This window comes from Oncorhynchus mykiss, chromosome 16, assembly GCF_057628025.1.
Source record: "Oncorhynchus mykiss isolate SJ-2025 chromosome 16, ASM5762802v1, whole genome shotgun sequence".
Lineage (NCBI taxonomy): Eukaryota > Metazoa > Chordata > Actinopteri > Salmoniformes > Salmonidae > Oncorhynchus > Oncorhynchus mykiss.
In genome coordinates, this window is record NC_143037.1 from 74,309,351 (window position 1) to 74,329,332 (window position 19,982).

General features: G+C 40.4%; 2 protein-coding genes across 3 annotated transcripts in view; both read right to left on the minus strand.

The window, feature by feature from the left end:
- The window catches only part of LOC110492673 (putative monocarboxylate transporter 5), a 65,829-nt gene extending 49,005 nt beyond the window's left edge, over positions 1-16,824 (minus strand). The window contains exon 1 of the mRNA XM_090203911.1: positions 16,750-16,824. The gene's annotated coding sequence lies outside the window, so the exon portion shown is untranslated. The remainder of the gene's footprint in view (positions 1-16,749) is intronic.
- Positions 318-16,795, minus strand: xip (Hepatitis B virus X-interacting protein). Of its 2 annotated transcripts, none has more exons than XM_090201581.1 (5): positions 16,750-16,795; positions 5,048-5,241; positions 4,896-4,957; positions 4,377-4,494; positions 318-755 (listed from the first exon to the last, which is right to left on the minus strand). In XM_090201581.1, the coding sequence occupies exons 2-5, from the start codon at positions 5,080-5,082 to the stop codon at positions 695-697; spliced, it is 276 nt and encodes a 91-aa protein (XP_090057707.1). In that variant the 5' UTR covers positions 5,083-5,241; positions 16,750-16,795; the 3' UTR covers positions 318-694.
- Positions 16,825-19,982: the final 3,158 nt, after the last annotated feature.

Below are 19,982 nucleotides of genomic sequence, written 5' to 3' on the forward strand. Positions count from 1 at the left end.
GGTGGGGGGCAACTTATCCATACAGTTAATCCTAGACGACTCAGTTCAGACATACTGTACGACACAAGTCCCCACCCCCACCCATTTAACATGCCACATTTAATAACCAAATACTGCAGTACAATATAGAAGTACAGAGTACCAACTACCACATTCAGCTCCTCTAGGTCAAGTTTACTGCAGTATCCCACGAGTGACATTTTTCATTACACTTGAAAACATACCACTCTAAAGAGAGTGTAAGTCCAGACAAGCACAGTACGAACACAACCAAGTCCCCCTGACTTTGCAGAAATCATAGACACCATTACAAACTGTGACAAATTGTTACATTGCTTTTAATATGAACATATACAACATTTCTACATGGATTTGAAAAATCAGACCGGATTTCAGATGAATGTCCAAAAAAAAAAAAAAAAAAAAGGATTAGCCAGTTATTGAATAAGAAATAAGTCACCCCCAAAAACAGATCAGACCCCATTTAACATATACAACATAGTATGTATGTACTTGACTTTTAAATATGACTCTTGGCCAAACAGTGAAACCCCCCCCCCACCAAAAAAAAAAACAATCTTCTGCAACTTCAATGTGACCTCCCAGATCCAGACTTTATATTGGGTATGATTATTTCGCATTAGTGAACAAACAGATTTACAAAACAGCCTCGTCTATCTTCATTAGTGAGACCTCATGACGCCATCTTGTGAACAGCTACGGTGATGGCTCCATGTGTTCTCACTAGAATATTCCTGTGGGGGGAGGGGGGGCAGATAATCAATGAAAATGTTTACCATAGTAAAAAGCCTGTGGTCAATCAAATGCATTTCAAATCAAGACATGACTAAATAAAATGCAATATTCAAAATCACTAACCAACAACAAAAATACTCAAGTAGGCAAATAAACATCACTATTAAAAGCAGTATATTATTACTACTGTTCGCATTGTTTTAGAGATGAGGAAATGTCTTTTCAATACCATAGGCAGGTCACCAGGGCCCATAGTAATGAAGAGTCTAAGTAGGACAGCAGCTCCCACCTGTCCATTAGCGTTGCACGGAATACCGAAACGTAGGTACTTTAAAAAAAAACTGGAATTTGTTTTACGTTCGGTATTGCTGTTAAATGTCTCTCACGTGATTGAGAGGTTAGTCTGTCAGCACAGCCTCTTTATAGCGTGAAGAGCAAAGTGCCTGCTCCAAGTACTAATTTATTGCTAGAGTTGTCGGCGCTGCATTAGCTCTCCAGTCCACTCCTGCTTCACAGCATCTAACACACTCGAATAAAGCAACATGAAATGTTGAAACTGTTCGCAAAAACAAAAATGTCCATACAGGCTAGAACACTTATATACATGCAAGACAATACCGGTAGCTAAGCTTCCAGCTTTAAAGTTGTAGGCTAACTTTCCTTGCTAGCTTACAGTTGAAGTCACTACCTAGTAATATACTTTGTGATAATATGCAAACCATAGCGCATATAATACGCTGATTTCAAACCAGACTGTCACCAAAAACTGCTTACCACTTGGTTTTCCTTTGCCTCGCGTCAGGTTTCCACTAGATTCCTTTATTTTTAGCTCTTTTTTTAATTGCAGAAAACAAAGTATACATACAAGAAGTATTCAAACGCTGGGGGGGGGGGGGGGGGGGGGGGGGTACAAATGACTGATTATAAACAAAAGACCTTAAAAGATGCAAACACTGATTGGTTTTAACAGCTTTCTTATTAGAAGAATGTAGAACAGTCAAGAATATTAACAATGATAAAACTATGAATATATTTCCATAAATTCTTTACATGTTGAGCAGGTATTCCCAAACTGGGGGTTACGTGCAATGTCGTATTTTCTTTCTTCACATTTTCAAACAGTACATTTATATTTTCCAATGAGGGTATACATTTGGGCGAGGTCCCCCCCCCCCCCCCGACAAGGCAGTTAACCCACTTTTCCTAAGCCGCCATTGTAACTAATAATAATAATTTGTTCTTAACGGACTTGCCTAGTTAAATTTAAGTCTACACTTGTTTGCAAAGCATGTGACAAATAAAATGTAGATTTGTCCAGTTCATTGACTGTGCTGCCACCTTGTGGATATCATAAGTATGTGCACCGCTTCATATTTATTTAACTAGGCCAGTCAGTTAAGAACAAATTCTTATTTACAATGGCGGCTTAGGAAAAGTGGGTTAACTGCCTTGTCGGGGGGGGGGGGGGGACCTCGCCCAAATGTATACCCTCATTGGAAAATATAAATGTACTGTTTGAAAATGTGAAGAAAGAAAATACGACATTGCACGTACAAATTCTTAATTACATTGACAGCCTACCGGGGAACAGTGGGCTAACTGCCTGGTTCAGGGGCAGAACGACAGATTTTTACCTTGTCAGCTCAGGGATTCGATCTTGCAACCTTTCGGTTTCTGGCTCAACGCTCTAACAACTAGGCAACCTGCCGCCCCTTAATATTCATTTTGACAAAGAGACGGACTCCAAAGGCCATTGAGTTTGAATATTTTCAGCTCTATAGATTTATCCAACATGTTACTGGGCCCACCCTACCAAGGGGCTTTCTGTTGACATAGCTTCTATTATTGATGTTGCTTTATCTGATCACCACTGTGGATTTTTTTTTACTACCTTGTTGCCAATAGCACAGGGTAATACTGAACACGTTAAGAAACGCCAACTTACCTCTGAAGTTGCTACCGACTTGAGTATGAACAATACTCCATCACCTATTCTACCTTCCTCTTGTGATGATTTAGTTGATAACTTTTAATAGCAAATGAACAGGCAACAAATTAATGGCATGGCTCCAGTAAGGTTGAACAAGTCCACATCCAAACAGAGAGGCCCTTGGATGAGTGACGAAACAAATACATTAAGAGGGAAATTGCAGAAAGGCAGAGCGGAAGTGGAGAAAGTCAAAGTCGCAGGTCCATTATGATATTCTGAGTGAGCAACTTGGCGTATATAAAACAAGTCAATTAGAAAGATTAGCCTGTCTGGCATATCAAACTTGATCACTAATAAATCACAATAATGTGTGTGCTTCTCGGCCATGGATAGCCAGATAAAAATCCTACCACCGCAAACCTATAAGACAACAAACATTAGGCTGGGTATCAGTCAAACAAGACCTGATGAGAAGTTTAATGATATGTCCACGCAAAGGCACTATGGATTCCCCCCCCGGTTGACACAGACATGCTCAGGAAAGTTATATCACAACTTAAGCCTTCAACTGCCTTCTCTATCCGATCCCCACCATCATATTCAAAACGGTTTTTATTTGCATATCAGAAGAAGCGCGCAAGCCATTGTTCTTCAGCTCTTAGCAATTGGTCAGCCAATCTCCAACCTTCCACTATTTAGCAAAAATTCTGGAGAAATTGGTTCAAACAGTCTGTTTCTCGTAACCACCACAGCAAAAAAATAAACAATAAAAATATAAATTAAAAAAAGTCTGAGCCAAAGCAGAGAATCTGGCCGCATATTCACGAGCAATAAAGATAAAACACCAGCTAAAAAAAAACAACCTAGGTGTCATTTTATATTCTGAACTCAAATTTCAACCACCACATTAGGAATGTGACCAAAATAGCTTTTTACTCCCTGAGGAACATTGCCAAGGTGCAGCATTAAACTACTGTAATGCTCTCTTGTCTGGTCTACCAAGAAAGCCATTGGTCAACCGCAAAACACAGAACGCTGCAGCACGGGTACTGACAAAGACCAGACAGGGAGAGCACACATTACACCGGTTTTAAGGTCTCTGGACTGGCTGCCTGTTAGAAGAACCTTAAATTCAAAACTATTGGTTTTTAAAATCAATTCCAGATTGCGCATCCAAATACGTGTCAAGACATGCTTTTAAGTTATGTACCCAGTAAGTCCCTCAGGTCCTCTGGCACTGGCCTATTAACTATCCCAAAGCCCATGCCCAAGAGGTATGGAAAGGCAGCCTTTAATTATTACACCCCCAGCCTCTCGAATAGCCTGCTAGAGAACATGGTCCGAAACTGTTGACATCTTTAAAGATCTATTTTAAAGCACCTTTTTAGCTTTGATTTTTAGCCATTGTTTGTATTGTTATTATTTTGTTTTTAAATCCTCATGTTTGTTTCTATCTTTCTGTGAAGCACATTGCATTCCATGTCTGAAATGTGCTGTATAAAAACTTGATTTTATGCATTTAACCCCCCCCCCCCCCCAAAAAAAAATGAAATGCTAAATTAGCTGCTAATGTGGCTGTCATCCTGAACTACAAATCCCATGATGATCCTAAAGTGAAATCCCACCCACCCGGGGCATCAAGCCATGCAAAACAAACTCGCCCTAATATTAACTGGATGTGATTCCTCACCCCGAATCTGACTCCAGGCACACTGTGGGACTGTCTGTAGGGTCTCTGGTGAGAGAGGCTGCCTGTCTGGCCAGTACAGATACCACTCCCCCATGCTCATCAGACAGAGAGCCACGACCTGAAATAAACACAAGGAGACAAAGTAGACTCCGATTTTGTCATATGGAATGTCAAAATGTAGGCTGATCTTGTGATAAGTTACCTAGTATCAAAAGTGGACCTGACACAATTGCTAGGCATCACCAGAGATAACAGGATTTAACTCTAGCTAGGCTACTATTATTTGATGTATTGCATTGTCTAATATTTGTTACTGTTGCCATTCCAAGGATATATTTTCATAGTTTTCAAACATTCAGTTAGTCTTTTGTTGAAGTGTTAAATGTTAGAGGTAGTTAGTTACCAGACATGATTTGATTTGACGACGACTGCGTGTGGTCGGTCGTCAGTTAAACATTTTGTCTGCTGAATAGTCAGATACATAAAAAGACAGCAACAAGAAATGAGGACTTCACTTACAGCCTAGAATATGTCCTTGTTGGTCCGTGCAGAGAACTCCGACAATGGCTGGATTCTTCATGCTATCATATCAAAACAACATTTGAGGAATATTTTCACATAATTTAACGATTTGGTACAATCAAATAAGTTTCGATCAAATAATCACTTACGTATCATCCAGATGTTGCTCGAGAGTCGACTCCATGGTTATGATAGCGTTAACTGCAATAACTGGGACATTTGCCGTTAACTTGTTTGTGATTGTCTGCTTTCTGACTTTTCTCGAGTCAGTCAGCTGATGCGCATTCCTACGGAAACCATCGAAGGCTAAATTACACCAAACGCGATTCCTTTAGATTTATTTCTGGGATGGAAATGAGGGTGGAGAAAGAACACAACTTTACAAAATAAGAACAGTTGCATCTCTCCCAAAAGCAATAGACATACAACAATATACTCTTGTTGGTAAGCTACCCCCACTTTACATAAGTGGTTCTCAAACCTCTCCGCAGGACCCTTCTTCTGTAGGTTTTATGGCAGACTACAACCCAAAAAGGTGCGTTACCGCCACCAACTGGACAGGGTTGAGAAAACCAAGGCAAAAAATAAAACCCAAACGTGATAGGGAAAACTTAATCCACCCAAAATAAAAAAAATAAAAAACACATGAACAAAAGCCCCACGTATTCCTTAAAATCTCCCTTTTCAGGCTCTATGACCTGACAGGGTGGTACAGCTTGTGACAATACTCCATGCAACTCCTCCACTGAGAAGTTCTTTCAGTCCTTGGGAACCGTTCCGTCACATCCACAATTATATGCATTTTCCTGAACTCCCTCTCCACCATGGCAGTGCCATTAATCCCCATAGCTATAAAAAGGCCATCTACTTAACCTTGAACATATGTGGGTCCTGCTGCTGAACGACAACGCCTGCAGCCTTCAGTGAAGGTTCTGCAAACACTTAAAACATTTCCAAAAGCTTTACAGCGATCACACTGCATTGGTCTTTGGATACATGCTCTGACTCTGTAGTTTATATAGGCAAACTGCACTTGAGTAGGGAGAGACTCCATTAAATTTTTTTAAAAACCCAGAAGAACAGACTCTTCACTTTCTCCTCATTGACCATACGATTCATCTGACAAACATCAATCACTCCAGGAATATTTTCCATCTCTGTAACGTCGACTTCCCAAAAGACGCCAGATATTACCCCCTGTAGACGTGCCCTGTTCCGAAGAGACACACAGGACACATCAAACTTTTCAAATCTGGTGAGACGCAACACACGCATCTTCTGCTCCTCAGATGAACAAAAAAAAATCTAAACAAGCCTGCCACTCGTGATCCTCACAGCCTTCACTTTACCCAAAACTCTCCACCAGTTTGGGTATATCAAATAGATTCTTCAAAATTGGTAATCCAATCAGCTGCTCCGCATTAAGAAAATGGATTCCTAAGGGATAAGGGACATTCTCATCACTGTATGCTAATTGCTCAGTTTTCTATTCTTTTGGACAATATTCCAATTTTCCTTGATTACCCCACCATTATATTCACGCTCCACATCAACATCCGCTTCCGTCATTTTTTTTCAGTCTCACTCTCCTCAGTCAGTCACTCACCCTACTCATGCCGTTCCATGTATTTTATCTATTCCAGAGCTAGCACACCTGATTCAACTTGTTACCTAATCATCAAGCCCTTGAATTGGTGAATCGACTGAGCTTGTTCAGGGCTACAACAAAATTGTGAAAAGTCTGAGGCTCCTCGAGGAGAGGTTTGAGAACCAGTGAAGATTGATATCCTTTACCAACTAGGCCTTAAGTGATTGATAAATAAACAACATTTGCATACATCCCAGAGTGATTCACCCAGTGAAAATGATTCCAAACTCAAATTTGACCCTTTTTATTCAAATAGATAAGCATACTGTGTATATCCCACGCTGAGTTACAGCCTCGCTGACACTGTGCATTTAGCTACAGTAAGCAAAACGAGAAGAGCACTCTGGGACTGCAGTGCCATCAACCACCCTGATTTATCGACTTTAGCCTAGGGGAGAGTGGGGTAAGATGAGCAAAATTTTCAGCATCACACCGTCAAGGGAAATATAGTATTCTCTCAATTAATATATATCTATAAATATTTCAGGATGTTGTGTATCCCTGGAAATAATCAGAATTCATGTAAACATTACAGTTTCGAAAATATAGCTTGTCCAAAAAAAGTTCTCTCTTGGCACAACTTATGGGGAAATGGGGAAAGTTGAGCCACGGGACAGGGTAAGTTATGCCAACTACAATTTTCTGCACAGAAGGGAATATTACCACTACCTTTTCAAAACCATGTCTATCTTTATTTCCCTAACACAATTCAACACAACAACAATGGCTTTTTAAAAACTGTTAATCATCGTAAGCATCTTTTAACACAGGTTTAATTAGGTGATAACGCCCGAGAAGCCGGTGTTTGTAGGATATATTGGCACGGGTGTTATTGGGCCAGAGACGAAGTCGAGGGTCGGCAAACTGTGTCAATATATACTCCAAACACCGGCTTCAAGGGCATTATCACTTTTATACAACTTTTATACAATGGGTTACCAACATATTCAAATAATGATTGACATATCTTCATTAAAAACATTATTTTGATTAATATATTCACCCCGACCTGGGCGTGAACCAGGGACGCTCTGCACACGTCAACAGTCACCCTCAGTCACCCTCGAAGCATCGTTACCCATCGCTCCACAAAAGCCACGGCCCTTGCAGAGCAAGGGGAACCACTACTTCAAGGTCTCAGAGCAAGTGACGTCACCGATTGAAACGCCACTAGCGCTAACTAGCTAGCCATTTCACATCGGCTACATTTACACAAGATATAATCCCGACACAAATCTAGGTTTGCTACCCAAGCCGGCTGGTTGTTCGTTCTATCGGTTCGGTTGCCAGAGAAGTGACCCAGTCGCTCAGTCTTTTTGTTCTGTATCTATGGACAAAATGTTCCATTGCCTGGCAACATTTTTATCCCTTGCGAGCTAGCCAATTACGGCTAACTTACAGTCACATCAAACAGTGCAGACAATAACAACAGTAGCTTCATTTGTTTAAGCTGTTTTCTAGTGACATTTATTTTGATACATCCGTAACAATGAGCTAATGAGGTGCGATTTTGGCCTGGCATAGAAAATGTGCTCTCTCGTCAGGACACTGTTGTTCAGAGGAGCTAGCCAACAACACAGCTAACACAATCACTTCAAACTGAAGCTGGAAAGACTGCAAACTAGCTGCACTTCGTTTCACTTGACCTTTATTCAATTTGACATTTTTTCATTTGACCTTTATTCCAATAGACATTTCTTTGTATGTATCCATAAAAAATGATGCCTGCTGATTCATGATTTCAACCGGCTGAGAAAAGCTGCCTGCCTGTCTGTCTCGTCCAGACTCCCGACACGCTCGTTACTATGGGACAGCTAGAGATCGAATTTGAAAATTGAAACAATGTTGCAAATGTTGGAGCAACAGACAGCAAGGTTTATACAAATCTCTGCTGTTGAAAACGAAATGTTAGTCTAAAATAAATATGAGATAATGTCCAAATGGTTTTATAGTGGAGATCAAGTTTATAAATTGCGACTGATGAGACAGCGTATTGCGCAGTCAAATGGAACAGAGCAAATATGTATTTTAACGTAATAGATAATATTACGTTAAATAGATTTAGTCGGTGGTAACTTGTGGAATAGACAACGGCTGGAATGCGGTTTTAACCAATCAGCATTCAGGACTAGACCCATCCGTTGTATAACACCTAACAAACACTTTGTACTTAAAAAAAATATATGTTTAACATAGGCCCTATTGCTAACCCATATCCCAGCGATAATGCATTGCATTACGCCTGGGAAGAAAACACGTCAAATTGCCCAACTTGCCGTTTGCTCAACCATTGGCTCAACTTACCCCAAGGCAAACATTTTTACTATATTAGCCCACACAGCTACAAGGATGCACTTTCATGCTAGGTTTATGACCTCATAATGAAGCTTATAGAGACCCCAACTGATGTATAGAACAATCTTAAAAATATCTACTTTGGTTTAGATACAATCATGAAACCTCGAACACAAATACATTTGACTTGGCGAAAATACTTTTTGGGGACTTAACTTGCTTACCACTTTTTCCGTGTGTTTTCTTCCTTCACAGACTGCATGAAATGATGGCCTCTTCCTGAATATTTGGTCAAATCAAACAAGGGTGGCTCAACATATGCCCTTTGGCTCGACTTACCCCACTCTCCCCTACATAACATATTTAATTTACACTTATTTAATGTTTTAAATTCTTCTCTCAACAAAAAATAATCTTTCAACATGACATGTGCATGATTATTTAGCCTATGTTTGGCGAGGGTGTAAAAATATCACCTGTGTTTGGTGAGGTAGAAGAAATATCACCTGTGTTTGGCAAGGGAGTAAAAATATCACCTGTGTTTGGTGAGGGAGTAAAAATATCACCTGTGTTTGGTGAGGGGGTAAAAATATCACCTGTGTTTGGTGAGGGAGTAAAAATATCACCTGTGTTTGGTGAGGGAGGAAAAATATCACCTGTGTTTGGTGAGGGAGGAAAAATATCACCTATGATAGGCGAGGGAGGAAAAATATCATCTATGTTTGGTGAGGGAGGAATTATCTTCAACTGATGCTCGACAGGGCTTTTAGGTACAGGTAACTGCCAAAATAATGGAAACACTTGAGTAAATGGGGAATACAAAGTATATTGAAAGTAGATGCTTCCACACAGGTGTTGTTCCTGAGTTAATTAAGACACTTTATGTCGGTGTTTCCTTTATTTTGGCAGTTATCTTCTATGATAGGATCATATCTGAGCCACCACCAATCTGTGTCCTTATCATGGTGCTATAAAAACACATATTCTATTCAACTCAACAGAAGTGTCTGATAAATATTTGAAAAGGGATGTTGATTCTTATCTGCAATCTGGACAAAGCCGGCTGGCCAAGCTAGCCAACTGCTGTGACACAGCCTGCTACGTCAACAATGTGTCTCTCTTTGTGTTCACTCACAGTATAAGCTCACACTGAAGAACTCTCATCTCAGGATTCAGGATTCAGCCTCCCTCAGATAATGGGGATCTACATTAAATAATATAAATATATTGCTATTTATGAAGTCAATATCCATATAGGCTTTGCAAATTGATTCATGCATATTCATGAGTAGCCTATAAATACGCGACAGTACTGCTATGCAAGGTTTCAAATCATATCATTCTTCCTGTAAAGATTGCGTCGACGGAGAAGAGCAACATTTCAACCAGGCTTGGGCTAGTTAGTTACTTTTTTTTCTTCGTGTTTATCTTTACTTTTTTTACAGAAAGTTCATATCATTATCACATATGACCGCCAAGCACTTCGGTACATCAGATCGACAGTTACTAATGTCCAATTCGACTTCAAATCTGACTTCGACTCGGACTCTGTTCCTTGTTCACGCCCGGACCCCATTCCTTTCTTTCATGGGCTACCAAAAGTGCTGCAAGAGTAGACGTGGAAGAAGTGACAGCATATCCTGGTGAAATTGAGAGGAAGAGAAAACCGACCGGCACTCCCCAATGTTCTACTGATACCTAGTCACTTTAACATGTCTTCATTTACATATCTACCTCAATTACCTAATACCTAATGGGGCGGCAGGGTAGCCTAGTGGTTAGAGTTTTGGACTAGTAACCGGCAGGTTGCAAGTTCAAACCCCCGAGCTGACAAGGTACAAATCTGTCTCTCTGCTCCTGAACCCACTGTTCCTAGGCCGTCATTGAAAATAAGAATTTGTTCTTAACTGACTTGCCTAGTTAAATAAAATAAAAAATACCTTGATCTGGAAATGGTACTCTGTGTACGTAGCTCCATTTATGTGTATTTTATTTTATTCCTCTTGTGTTTACCGTTTTTTATTTTTATTATAATTTTTTAAAACTCTGGGTAGGGATCAAGCATTTTACTTTAACGTCTACACTCGTTGTATTCGGCTCATAACATGTGATTTAATGTGTCATTTCATTCAGTTGACCCGTATAGTGTACACATCTCCTTCCGATTGATGTATGACTTTAATAAGCAATGATAATATCTTTTTCTCCTGTGTCCTGTGAGAGTACTACTAAACATTAACCCGTAGAAGCCTCATCTTTGAAAATGATAAATTCATCACCAAGTCTTTGTTCATGCATGCCTATCCATTGGTTGGTTGGTTCTTCACCTTGTTTGTTAGAGATTACCCATTATGTCACGTAGACGGACACATTCTGAGAAAAGTCACCGTTGCCCAAGTTGAACCAGATGCTTTCAGGCAGACAGATGTCAACGTGCAGGGAAACAGAGACTGATGATTAGCGGCGGGAGTGAATGGTGATTGAAAAAAAGTACAACACATGATAATACACTTTGACCTCCAGCAGATATGTCACACGCTCCCCCATCAGATATCAGTTATGTTGGATGGTCAGATAGCGGGTGTGTCCATCCACTCAAGATTGACAGAAAATGTAGGACTTGAAGCTAAAACACTTATAACATGGGATGAGTCACTGGAGTTCAGTGAGTATATCCCGACTCCGCACATAAAGTCTTATAACAATGGTGAACATTTTCCTATCTACAAGTTTTATCTAACTATTCCCTATCTCCCAAATGCTTGTGTTTGGCCTATAGTGTATAGCCTACAGCAGTCTATAGTGTATAGCCTACAGCAGTCTATACTGTGTAGGCTACAGCAGTCTATAGTGCATAGCAGTGGAGGCTCTTCAGAGGAAGAGGGGGAGGACCCTCCACCTCCGTGAATTTCATAAAAATAAAAATAGTGAAACATTAAAGTTATCCTTTTTAGATAAAACTATGCTTAATATTTACACATCACCAAATAATGTATTAAAACACACTGTTTTGCAATAAAGGTCTACAGTAGCTTCAACAGCAGTCTGTAGGGTAGCACCATTGTGTAGCTGGAGGACAGCTAGCTTCTGTCCTCCTCTGGGTACATTGACTTCTGTACAAAACCTAGTAGGCTCATGGTTCTCACCCCCTTCCATAGACTTACATAGTAGTTATGATAGGTTGGAGGAAGTCCTCCTTTTTCACAATTCCTGACATTTAATCAGAGTAAAAATGCCCTGTCTTAAGTCAGTTAGGATCACCACTTTATTTTAAGAATGTGAAATGTCAGAATAATTTTAGAGAGAATGATTTATTTCATATTTTATTTCTTTCATCACATTCCCAGTGGGACAGAAGTTTACATACACTCAATTAGTATTTGGTAGCATTGCCTTTAAATTGTTTAACTTGGGACAAACGTTTCGGGTAGCCTTCCACAAGCTTCCCACAATAAATTGGGGGAATTTTGTCCCATTCCTCCTGACAGAGCTGGTGTGTGTGATCACACTCTCCGTTAGCTGATGTGAGCAAGACCTTTAAACAGGTCAACGTTCACAAGGCCGCGGGGCCAGATAGATTACCAGGACATGTAGTCAGCGCATGCACCGACCAACTGGCAAGTGACATTGACATTTTGAACCTCTCCCCGAGGAAATCTGTAATACCTACATGTTTCAAGCAGACCACCATTGTCCATGTGGCCAAGAAAGCAAAGTTTTTTAAAAATTATTTAAGTAAGCAGGCCAGTTAAGAACAAATGCCAAACACTGAATATAATGTATGAATATAATGTGTGTAGTTTTAGTCAAGAATTAGAACATGGGCCTCCCGGGTGGTGCAGTGGTTAAGGGCGCTGTACTGCAGCGTGCCATCAGTGCCATCAGAGTCCCTGGGTTCGCGCCCAGGCTCTGTTGTAACCGGCCGCGACCGGGAGGTCCGTGGGGCGACGCACAATTGGCCTAACGTCGTCCGGGTTAGGGAAGGCTTGGTCGGTAGGGATGTCCTTGTCTCATCGTGCACTCCAGTGGCGGGCTGGGCGCAGTGTGCGCTAACCAAGGTTGCCAGGTGCACGGTGTATCCTCCAACACATTGGCTGGCTTCTGGGTTGGATGCGTGCTGTGTTAAGAAGCAGTGCATCTGGTTGGGTTGTGTATCGGAGGACGCATGACTTTCAACCTTCGTCTCTACCGAGCCCGTACGGGAGTTGTAGCGATGAGACAAGATAGTACCTACTACAACAATCGGATACCACGAAATTGGGGAGAAAAAGGGGTAAAATACAAAAAAAGAATTAGAACATGGACTTTATGTTCCTTGTTAGAAACTAATGGACCGGCTGGAATACTGTGTTCCTTATTCTGTCCCCACCCAGGGAGGGGGTGGAATAACCTTGGACATGTAGTAGATTGTTTAACACGTGGCAGACAATGTGAGAAGGCTTGTGAACTATATTGCCATTGTATCTGAGAGGAGGAGGGACATTTATGACGAAACGTGAGGTATATAAACCAATGTACATGGTATAAACGCTATTGGCAAATTTTTGGTGGCTGGTCTCTGTCCATTTTATGCCAATAAGAACCTTACAAATTCGTAGAAACGGACAGAGTGTTTTAATTTAATTGGTTAATGAACACATAATAACTAAATTAATCTAACCCCCCCCCCCCCTTTGTATTTAGACTGTTGTCCCTCGCTGTTTATTATCTATGCATAGTCACTCTACCCCTACCTACATATACATATTACCTCAACTAACCTTTACCACTGCACATTGACCCCCTGTATACTCCCTCATTATTGTTATTTTCTTAAAACTGCATTGTTGGTTCAGGGCTTGTTAGTAAGCATTTCATGGTAAAGTCTACCTACACCTGTTGTATTCGGCGCACGTGACAAATCAAATTAGATTTGATAAACATACCTGCATTTGTCCAATAGAAACTGTAGTTTGCAACTGTTGGACTAATGATTACAACCAAGATCAAATTCAATACATGCACAGGCACCTTGATTACTCCATTTTCTCTCGACCTGTGCACCTACTGTACATTGTAGACTTTGATTCGTAGGCTTGGTTGTAGCAACCTCATTATTATGGGTTTAGGGAACATTTGAGTGTCATGTAGTAGCCTAAATCTATTGTTGTTACATTGAACTGGGTGAATGGAATATGAATTACAGTCATCCAATATGTTGTAATAGAAATAAAGCCAGGGTCATAATTTAAAAAACAAATATAAGTAACATCTTCCTCTCTCGTCTTAAATGGCACCAACCGCCACTGGTGTATAGCCTACAGCAGCCTATGCCTCATGACGCAGTGTGTAAAGCATTTTGTTTTTGTCTAATCATATCACTGTGTTTTTGCTATCGAGGTAGCCATTAGCCTTTAGGCAATGATTTGTTATGGTGATCCCTATCCTTCCTGTTATTCGACCTCTGCTCATATTGCATGTGTTTACCTTTACCCAGTAACCAGGACGACAGGGTTCACTTCTCTGGATGATTTCTGTTATTGCTACGTTTTTCCTAAAGATAGACAGAGAGAGTGTCCTTTTACCTAGAAGTCAGAGGGGTATCCTACGAATCAGTTTTGATTAACTTTTTTATGGCTGCAGGGGCAGTATTGAGTAGCTTGGATGAAAGGTGCTCATATCAAACGGCCTGATCCTCAGTCTCAGTTGCTAATATATGCATATTATTATTAGTATTGGGTAGAAAACACTCTGACGTTTCTAAAACTGTTTGAATTATGTCTGTGAGTATAACAGAACTCATATTGGCAGGCAAAATCCTGAGTTGAAATCAAAACAGGAAGTCAGAAATCTGAGCTTGTATGTATTCACCAGTCGCCAATGAAATCCCCTTGAGATATGAATGATGTTGCACTGCCTAGGGGTCAACCATCAATAGAAATTATAATGAGGCTTCTATGTTCGTTTGGGAGTGAATGAGAGCAGAATATATCAGATGTCCATCAAGCAGCCATTTTGTGATTGCACTTTTTCCTCATGGCTCACAAAGACAAGAAGGAATACTCCGGTTGGAACTTTATTGAAGCTATATGTTAAAAACATCCTAATGATTGATTCTGTACTTAGTTTGAAATGTTTCTTCGACCGGTAATATCATTTTTTGACGTTTTTGTCCGATATAACGCTGACCAGAGTTAGTGTTTGGATATGTATACCAAACGCGCTAACAAAACATTTTCGAACAAAACAAACATTTATTGTGGACCTGGGATTCCTGGAGTGCTTCTGATGTAGATCATCAAAGGTAAGGGAATATTTATCATGTAATTTCTTGTTTATGTTGACGCCATCTTTGCGGCTGTGGTGAAGTCCTATGAGTGTCATCTGATGAAGATAATTCAAGGTTAGTGATTAATTTTATCTTTATTTCTGGTTTTTGCGAATGCTACATTTTGCTGGAAAATGGCTGTGCTTATTGTGGTTTGGTGGAGACCTAACATAATCGTTTGTAGTGCTTTCGCTGAAAAGCCCATTTGAAATCGGACACTTTGGTGGGATTAACAACGAGAATAGCTTTAAAATGATAAGACACATGTATGTTTTAGGAATTGTAATTATGCGATTTCTGTGGTTTGAATTTTGGCGCCCTCTATTTTCACTGGTAGTTGTCATATCGATCCCGGTATTGGGATTGCAGCCATAACAGGTTAAGTACTTTGCTGTTGATTGTTTTCAATTAAAATTGTCAAAAGAAACATATCTTCTTAGCAAAGAACAATTTCTCAAACAAGGAATGTCTGAGTAGGGAGGGGGAAACTGAAAACTAGCTGTTGGCAGAGAGGTTTGGAACTTTTTATTTTTTGTCTATTAAACAATTTACCACCTGGTGACGTCACCAGGCAGGCCAAAACTCCATCCCACCACAACATACTGAAATGTCAGCCGTCTCCTCGAACAGCATACACTAAAAGGCCGTTATCATCGTCATTATTTTCACAATATCACAGGATTATTCCATCCTCGTAGTGGAAATATTCATTGAGTGTACAAAACATTAGGAACACCGTCCTAATATTCAGTTACACCCCCCTTTGGCCTCAGAACAGCCTCAATTTGTCGGGGCATGGTAGGCCGTCATTGTAAATAAGAATTTGTTCATAACTGACTTGCCTAGTTAGGTAAATGTTAAATAAATATAAAATAAATACAAGCAGTTGAAAGCATTCCACAGGGATGCTGGCCCATGTTGACTCCAATGCTTCCCACAGTTGTATCAAGTTGGCTTTATGGACCATTCTTGATACACACAGGAAACCATTGTGTGAAAAACCCAGCAGCGTTGCAGTTCCTGACACACTCAAACCGGTGCGTCTGGCACCTACTACCATTACCCCCGTTCAAAGGCACTTACATATTTTGTCTTGCCCATTCACCCTCTGAATGGCACACACACACAATGCATGTTTCAAAAGTCTTAAAAATCCTTCTTTAACCCATCTCCTCCCCTTCATCAACACTGATTTGAAGTGGATTTAACAAGTGACATCAATAAGGGATCACAGCTTTCATCTGGATTCAGCTGATCACTCTATGTCATGGAAAGAGCAGGTGTTCCTAATGTTTTGTCTACTCAGTGTATATAAAACACAGGAAAATTTGGTTATTGACTTCATTGGGACTTTACAATTTGTATTAATCAAATGTTTTTTTGTGTGTTAAAAAAATTCTAAAATGTTAACATACCTATTACATGATTTAATAATGACAGAATGCATTTGAAACGTCATGCACAGGAAGGTGCTCATGCTTTGACAAGCATACCAGAGACGGAATTAACGATAAGTCGTCAAATAAAGCCTGCTGAACTAGCCAGATAACTTTTCTTTCATTTTGATTTCTCCTACCAATGAAAATGTGGCACTGACTTACCCAGGGATTGATGTTTCAGCATTGTCTCAATGAAAAGTTTGGCGTTCGACTAGCCACGTGCGACATGCATACGCAGTTACAAGCAAAGTTCCCCCTCCTTTTTTTTCAGCACTGATCAAATGTCAGGTCTGCTGAGCACAAAGTTTAAGTTACAGTTTTACTGGGAACACTGAGCACTGTACCTGCTTTAAATTACAGTTTTAACAGTGGCCAAGTAGGCTACTGTGGCTATTTGGTCATAATGTAGGGCTTACCAGAGTGGCATACCATCAAAAACATTGGAGAAAATGCATCCCATAACATTTTAACATGGAAATAGCTGTTCTATCATTCAGCCTACAGTAGCAACCAATGTGTGGTGTTCATCCATGTGTCCTTCAGACAAGGAGAAGGCTTTAAATATTGTGTTGTTTGATGCAAAAAAACTCCTACAAAATAAAATGCATTATGATTCCCATACCATTATAACAAAGAATCAGACAAATGATGCTACCCTCTGCCTATTGGCTACTTAGGCTTGAATAAGCTGTCTCAAAATACAACAGTGTTCCTTTAAGACAAAAAAAAAAAGCTCTTTGCCTTACTCGCTTTTCAAAGATGTTGAGAAATGTACACGTTTTGCGCTCTTATGGGGGAAGCTCAAATCAAATCACATTTCATTTGTCACAAACACATGGTAAGCAGATGTGAATGCGAGTGTAGCGAAATGCTTATGCTTCTAGTTCCGACAATGCAGTAATAACCAATGAGTAATCTAACCTAACAATTCCACAACTACAACTACTACCTACAACTACTACCTTAATTATACACAAGTGTAAAGGGATAAAGAATATGTACATAAAGATATATGAATGAGTGATGGTACAGAACGGCATAGGCAAGATGCAGTAGATGGTATCGGGTACAGTATATACATATGAGATGAGTATGTAAACAATACACTTACCGAGTGTGCAAGGCGGTATTGAATGTGTCACTTTCTGTCCATGTGTCACTGTCTGTCATCTCAAATTTTTCTCTTGACTTGTGTGTACGTTGTGAACTTTCATTCATAGGCTAGGTTGAAGCAACCTCATGATTGGTATTGGGAAAATACTATTTACATGAGTATCATGTAGTAGCCTAAACCTATCAATGTTACATTGAACTGGGTGAATGGAATATGAATTGACAGTCGTCCAATATGCTGTAATAAGAAATAAGGCCATGCTTGTGAATTTTTTTGTTGTTGTCCTCCCTCATCATAAACGGCACTGACCGCCACTGCCACTAATATAATGAAACTCAAAACCTGTCAGTCTCCTGCAATAGGGAAGAGGATTTTGTGACGGATTACAATACAGTGTATACCAACTGTCATGACGTAGCCCTTTCTGGGTATAGATCGTGGCATCCCCCTCTCTCTCTCTCCTACACCCAGGTTCTGTTATCTCAGGTCGTAAATTCCTGGAGGAGACTCTCTCCTCCTGGCCATGCAGTATAGAGAGAGAGAGAGTTTCACAGTAGAACAAAGGAACTTCTTCTACATCACAGAACTTGAGAACTGAACAATATCCATGTTTTGGAGAATGTGTAAACAGTCGGTGGAGAAGCCAGCTACGACCCGGTCCATTTTGTTTCATGTTTGTGACCTCATGAAAGACAATACAGCCACATTACCATAACTCTGTTTATACAGGTGCCTCCGTTATGAGGTTTGCATCTAATTGTTGTATAAAATGAATGAGTAATGATTAAACTATTTGTGAAATGATGTAAGGTGATGTTAAACCTTTGATGAAAGAGAATTGTATTCCCTTTAAAGTTGAACCTAGTCATTGGCCCGCCCCCGTGAGCACAGACATGATCTGGCGTCATGGAACAGCCCTTTTCTACTGTTACTAATAAAAAACCCTCCTGAAGAAATCCTCTTCAGACCACGCGTACCTCGATGGACACCGATGGGGCGCAGGTTGAGTTTAGACCACGCGTACCTCGATGGACACCGATGGGGCGCAGGTTGAGTTTAGACCACGCGTACCTCGATGGACACCGAGGGGGAACAGGTTGAGTTTAGACCACGCGTACCTCGATGGACACCGAGGGGGAACAGGTTGAGTTTAGACCACGCGTACCTCGATGGACACCGAGGGGGAACAGGTTGAGTTCAGACCACCAAAAAATCTATGTCCGCTAAGGGTACAATGGTAGTTGAATTCCTAACCATACCACGTGGAGCATTGGCTACACACATGGAAATGGTTAACCTCTGAGACTATCAATCCCAACAGAATAAGAGCAAATCTTAGATACTAATTATACTACTAATTAAAAGTCTGCAGCTAGAAATGATGTCAACCTGGGATGCGAAGACCGACAACCGCCAAAACAGTTATTCTATGAGAACATTTCTGAATGGTACTCTGGAGTATCCATTCTAACCACGGAAATACTTTTGATCTTCAGGGAGTCAAAGAGAGAGACGATGAACTGACTCTCCAACAGAAGGACAGACGATTTCAAACAGAGATCGGCTTAGCCCACTAGGGAACCTCCCCTATCATTTCCTTGTAACCATATCTACTGTTTGTTTATGCATTTCTGTGATTATTTAGTTAGTAAATAAATGATTAAGACCATTGATGTATGAATGATTCATAGTAAAGGCTGGGTTCAAGCATCTCTGTTTTGTCCAAGTTTAAAAGTAGAAAGTTTGCAGCCATCCACTTCCTTATGTCTGAAACACATGCTTCTAGCGAGGTCAATTTTGGGGCTTCACCATGTTTCATTGAAATGTACAGCTGTGTGTCATCCGCATAACAGTGAAAGTTAACATTATGTTTTCGAATGACATCCCTAAAAGGTCAAATATATAGTGAAAACAATAGTGGTCCTAAAACGGAACCTTGAGGAACACCGAAATGTACAGTTGATTTGTCAGAGGACAAACCATTCACAGAGACAAACTGATATCTTTCCGACAGATAAGATCTAAACCAGGCCAGAACTTGTCCGTGTAGACCAATTTGGGTTTCCAATCTCTCCAGAAGAATGTGGTGATCGATGGTATCAAAAGCAGCACTAAGGTCTAGGAGCACGAGGACAGATGCAGAGCCTCGGTCTGATGCCATTAAAAGGTAATTTACCACCTTCACAAGTGCAGTCTCAGTGCTATGATGGGGTCTAAAACCAGACTGAAGCGTTTCGTATACATTGTTTGTCTTCAGGAAGGCAGTGAGTTGCTGCGCAAC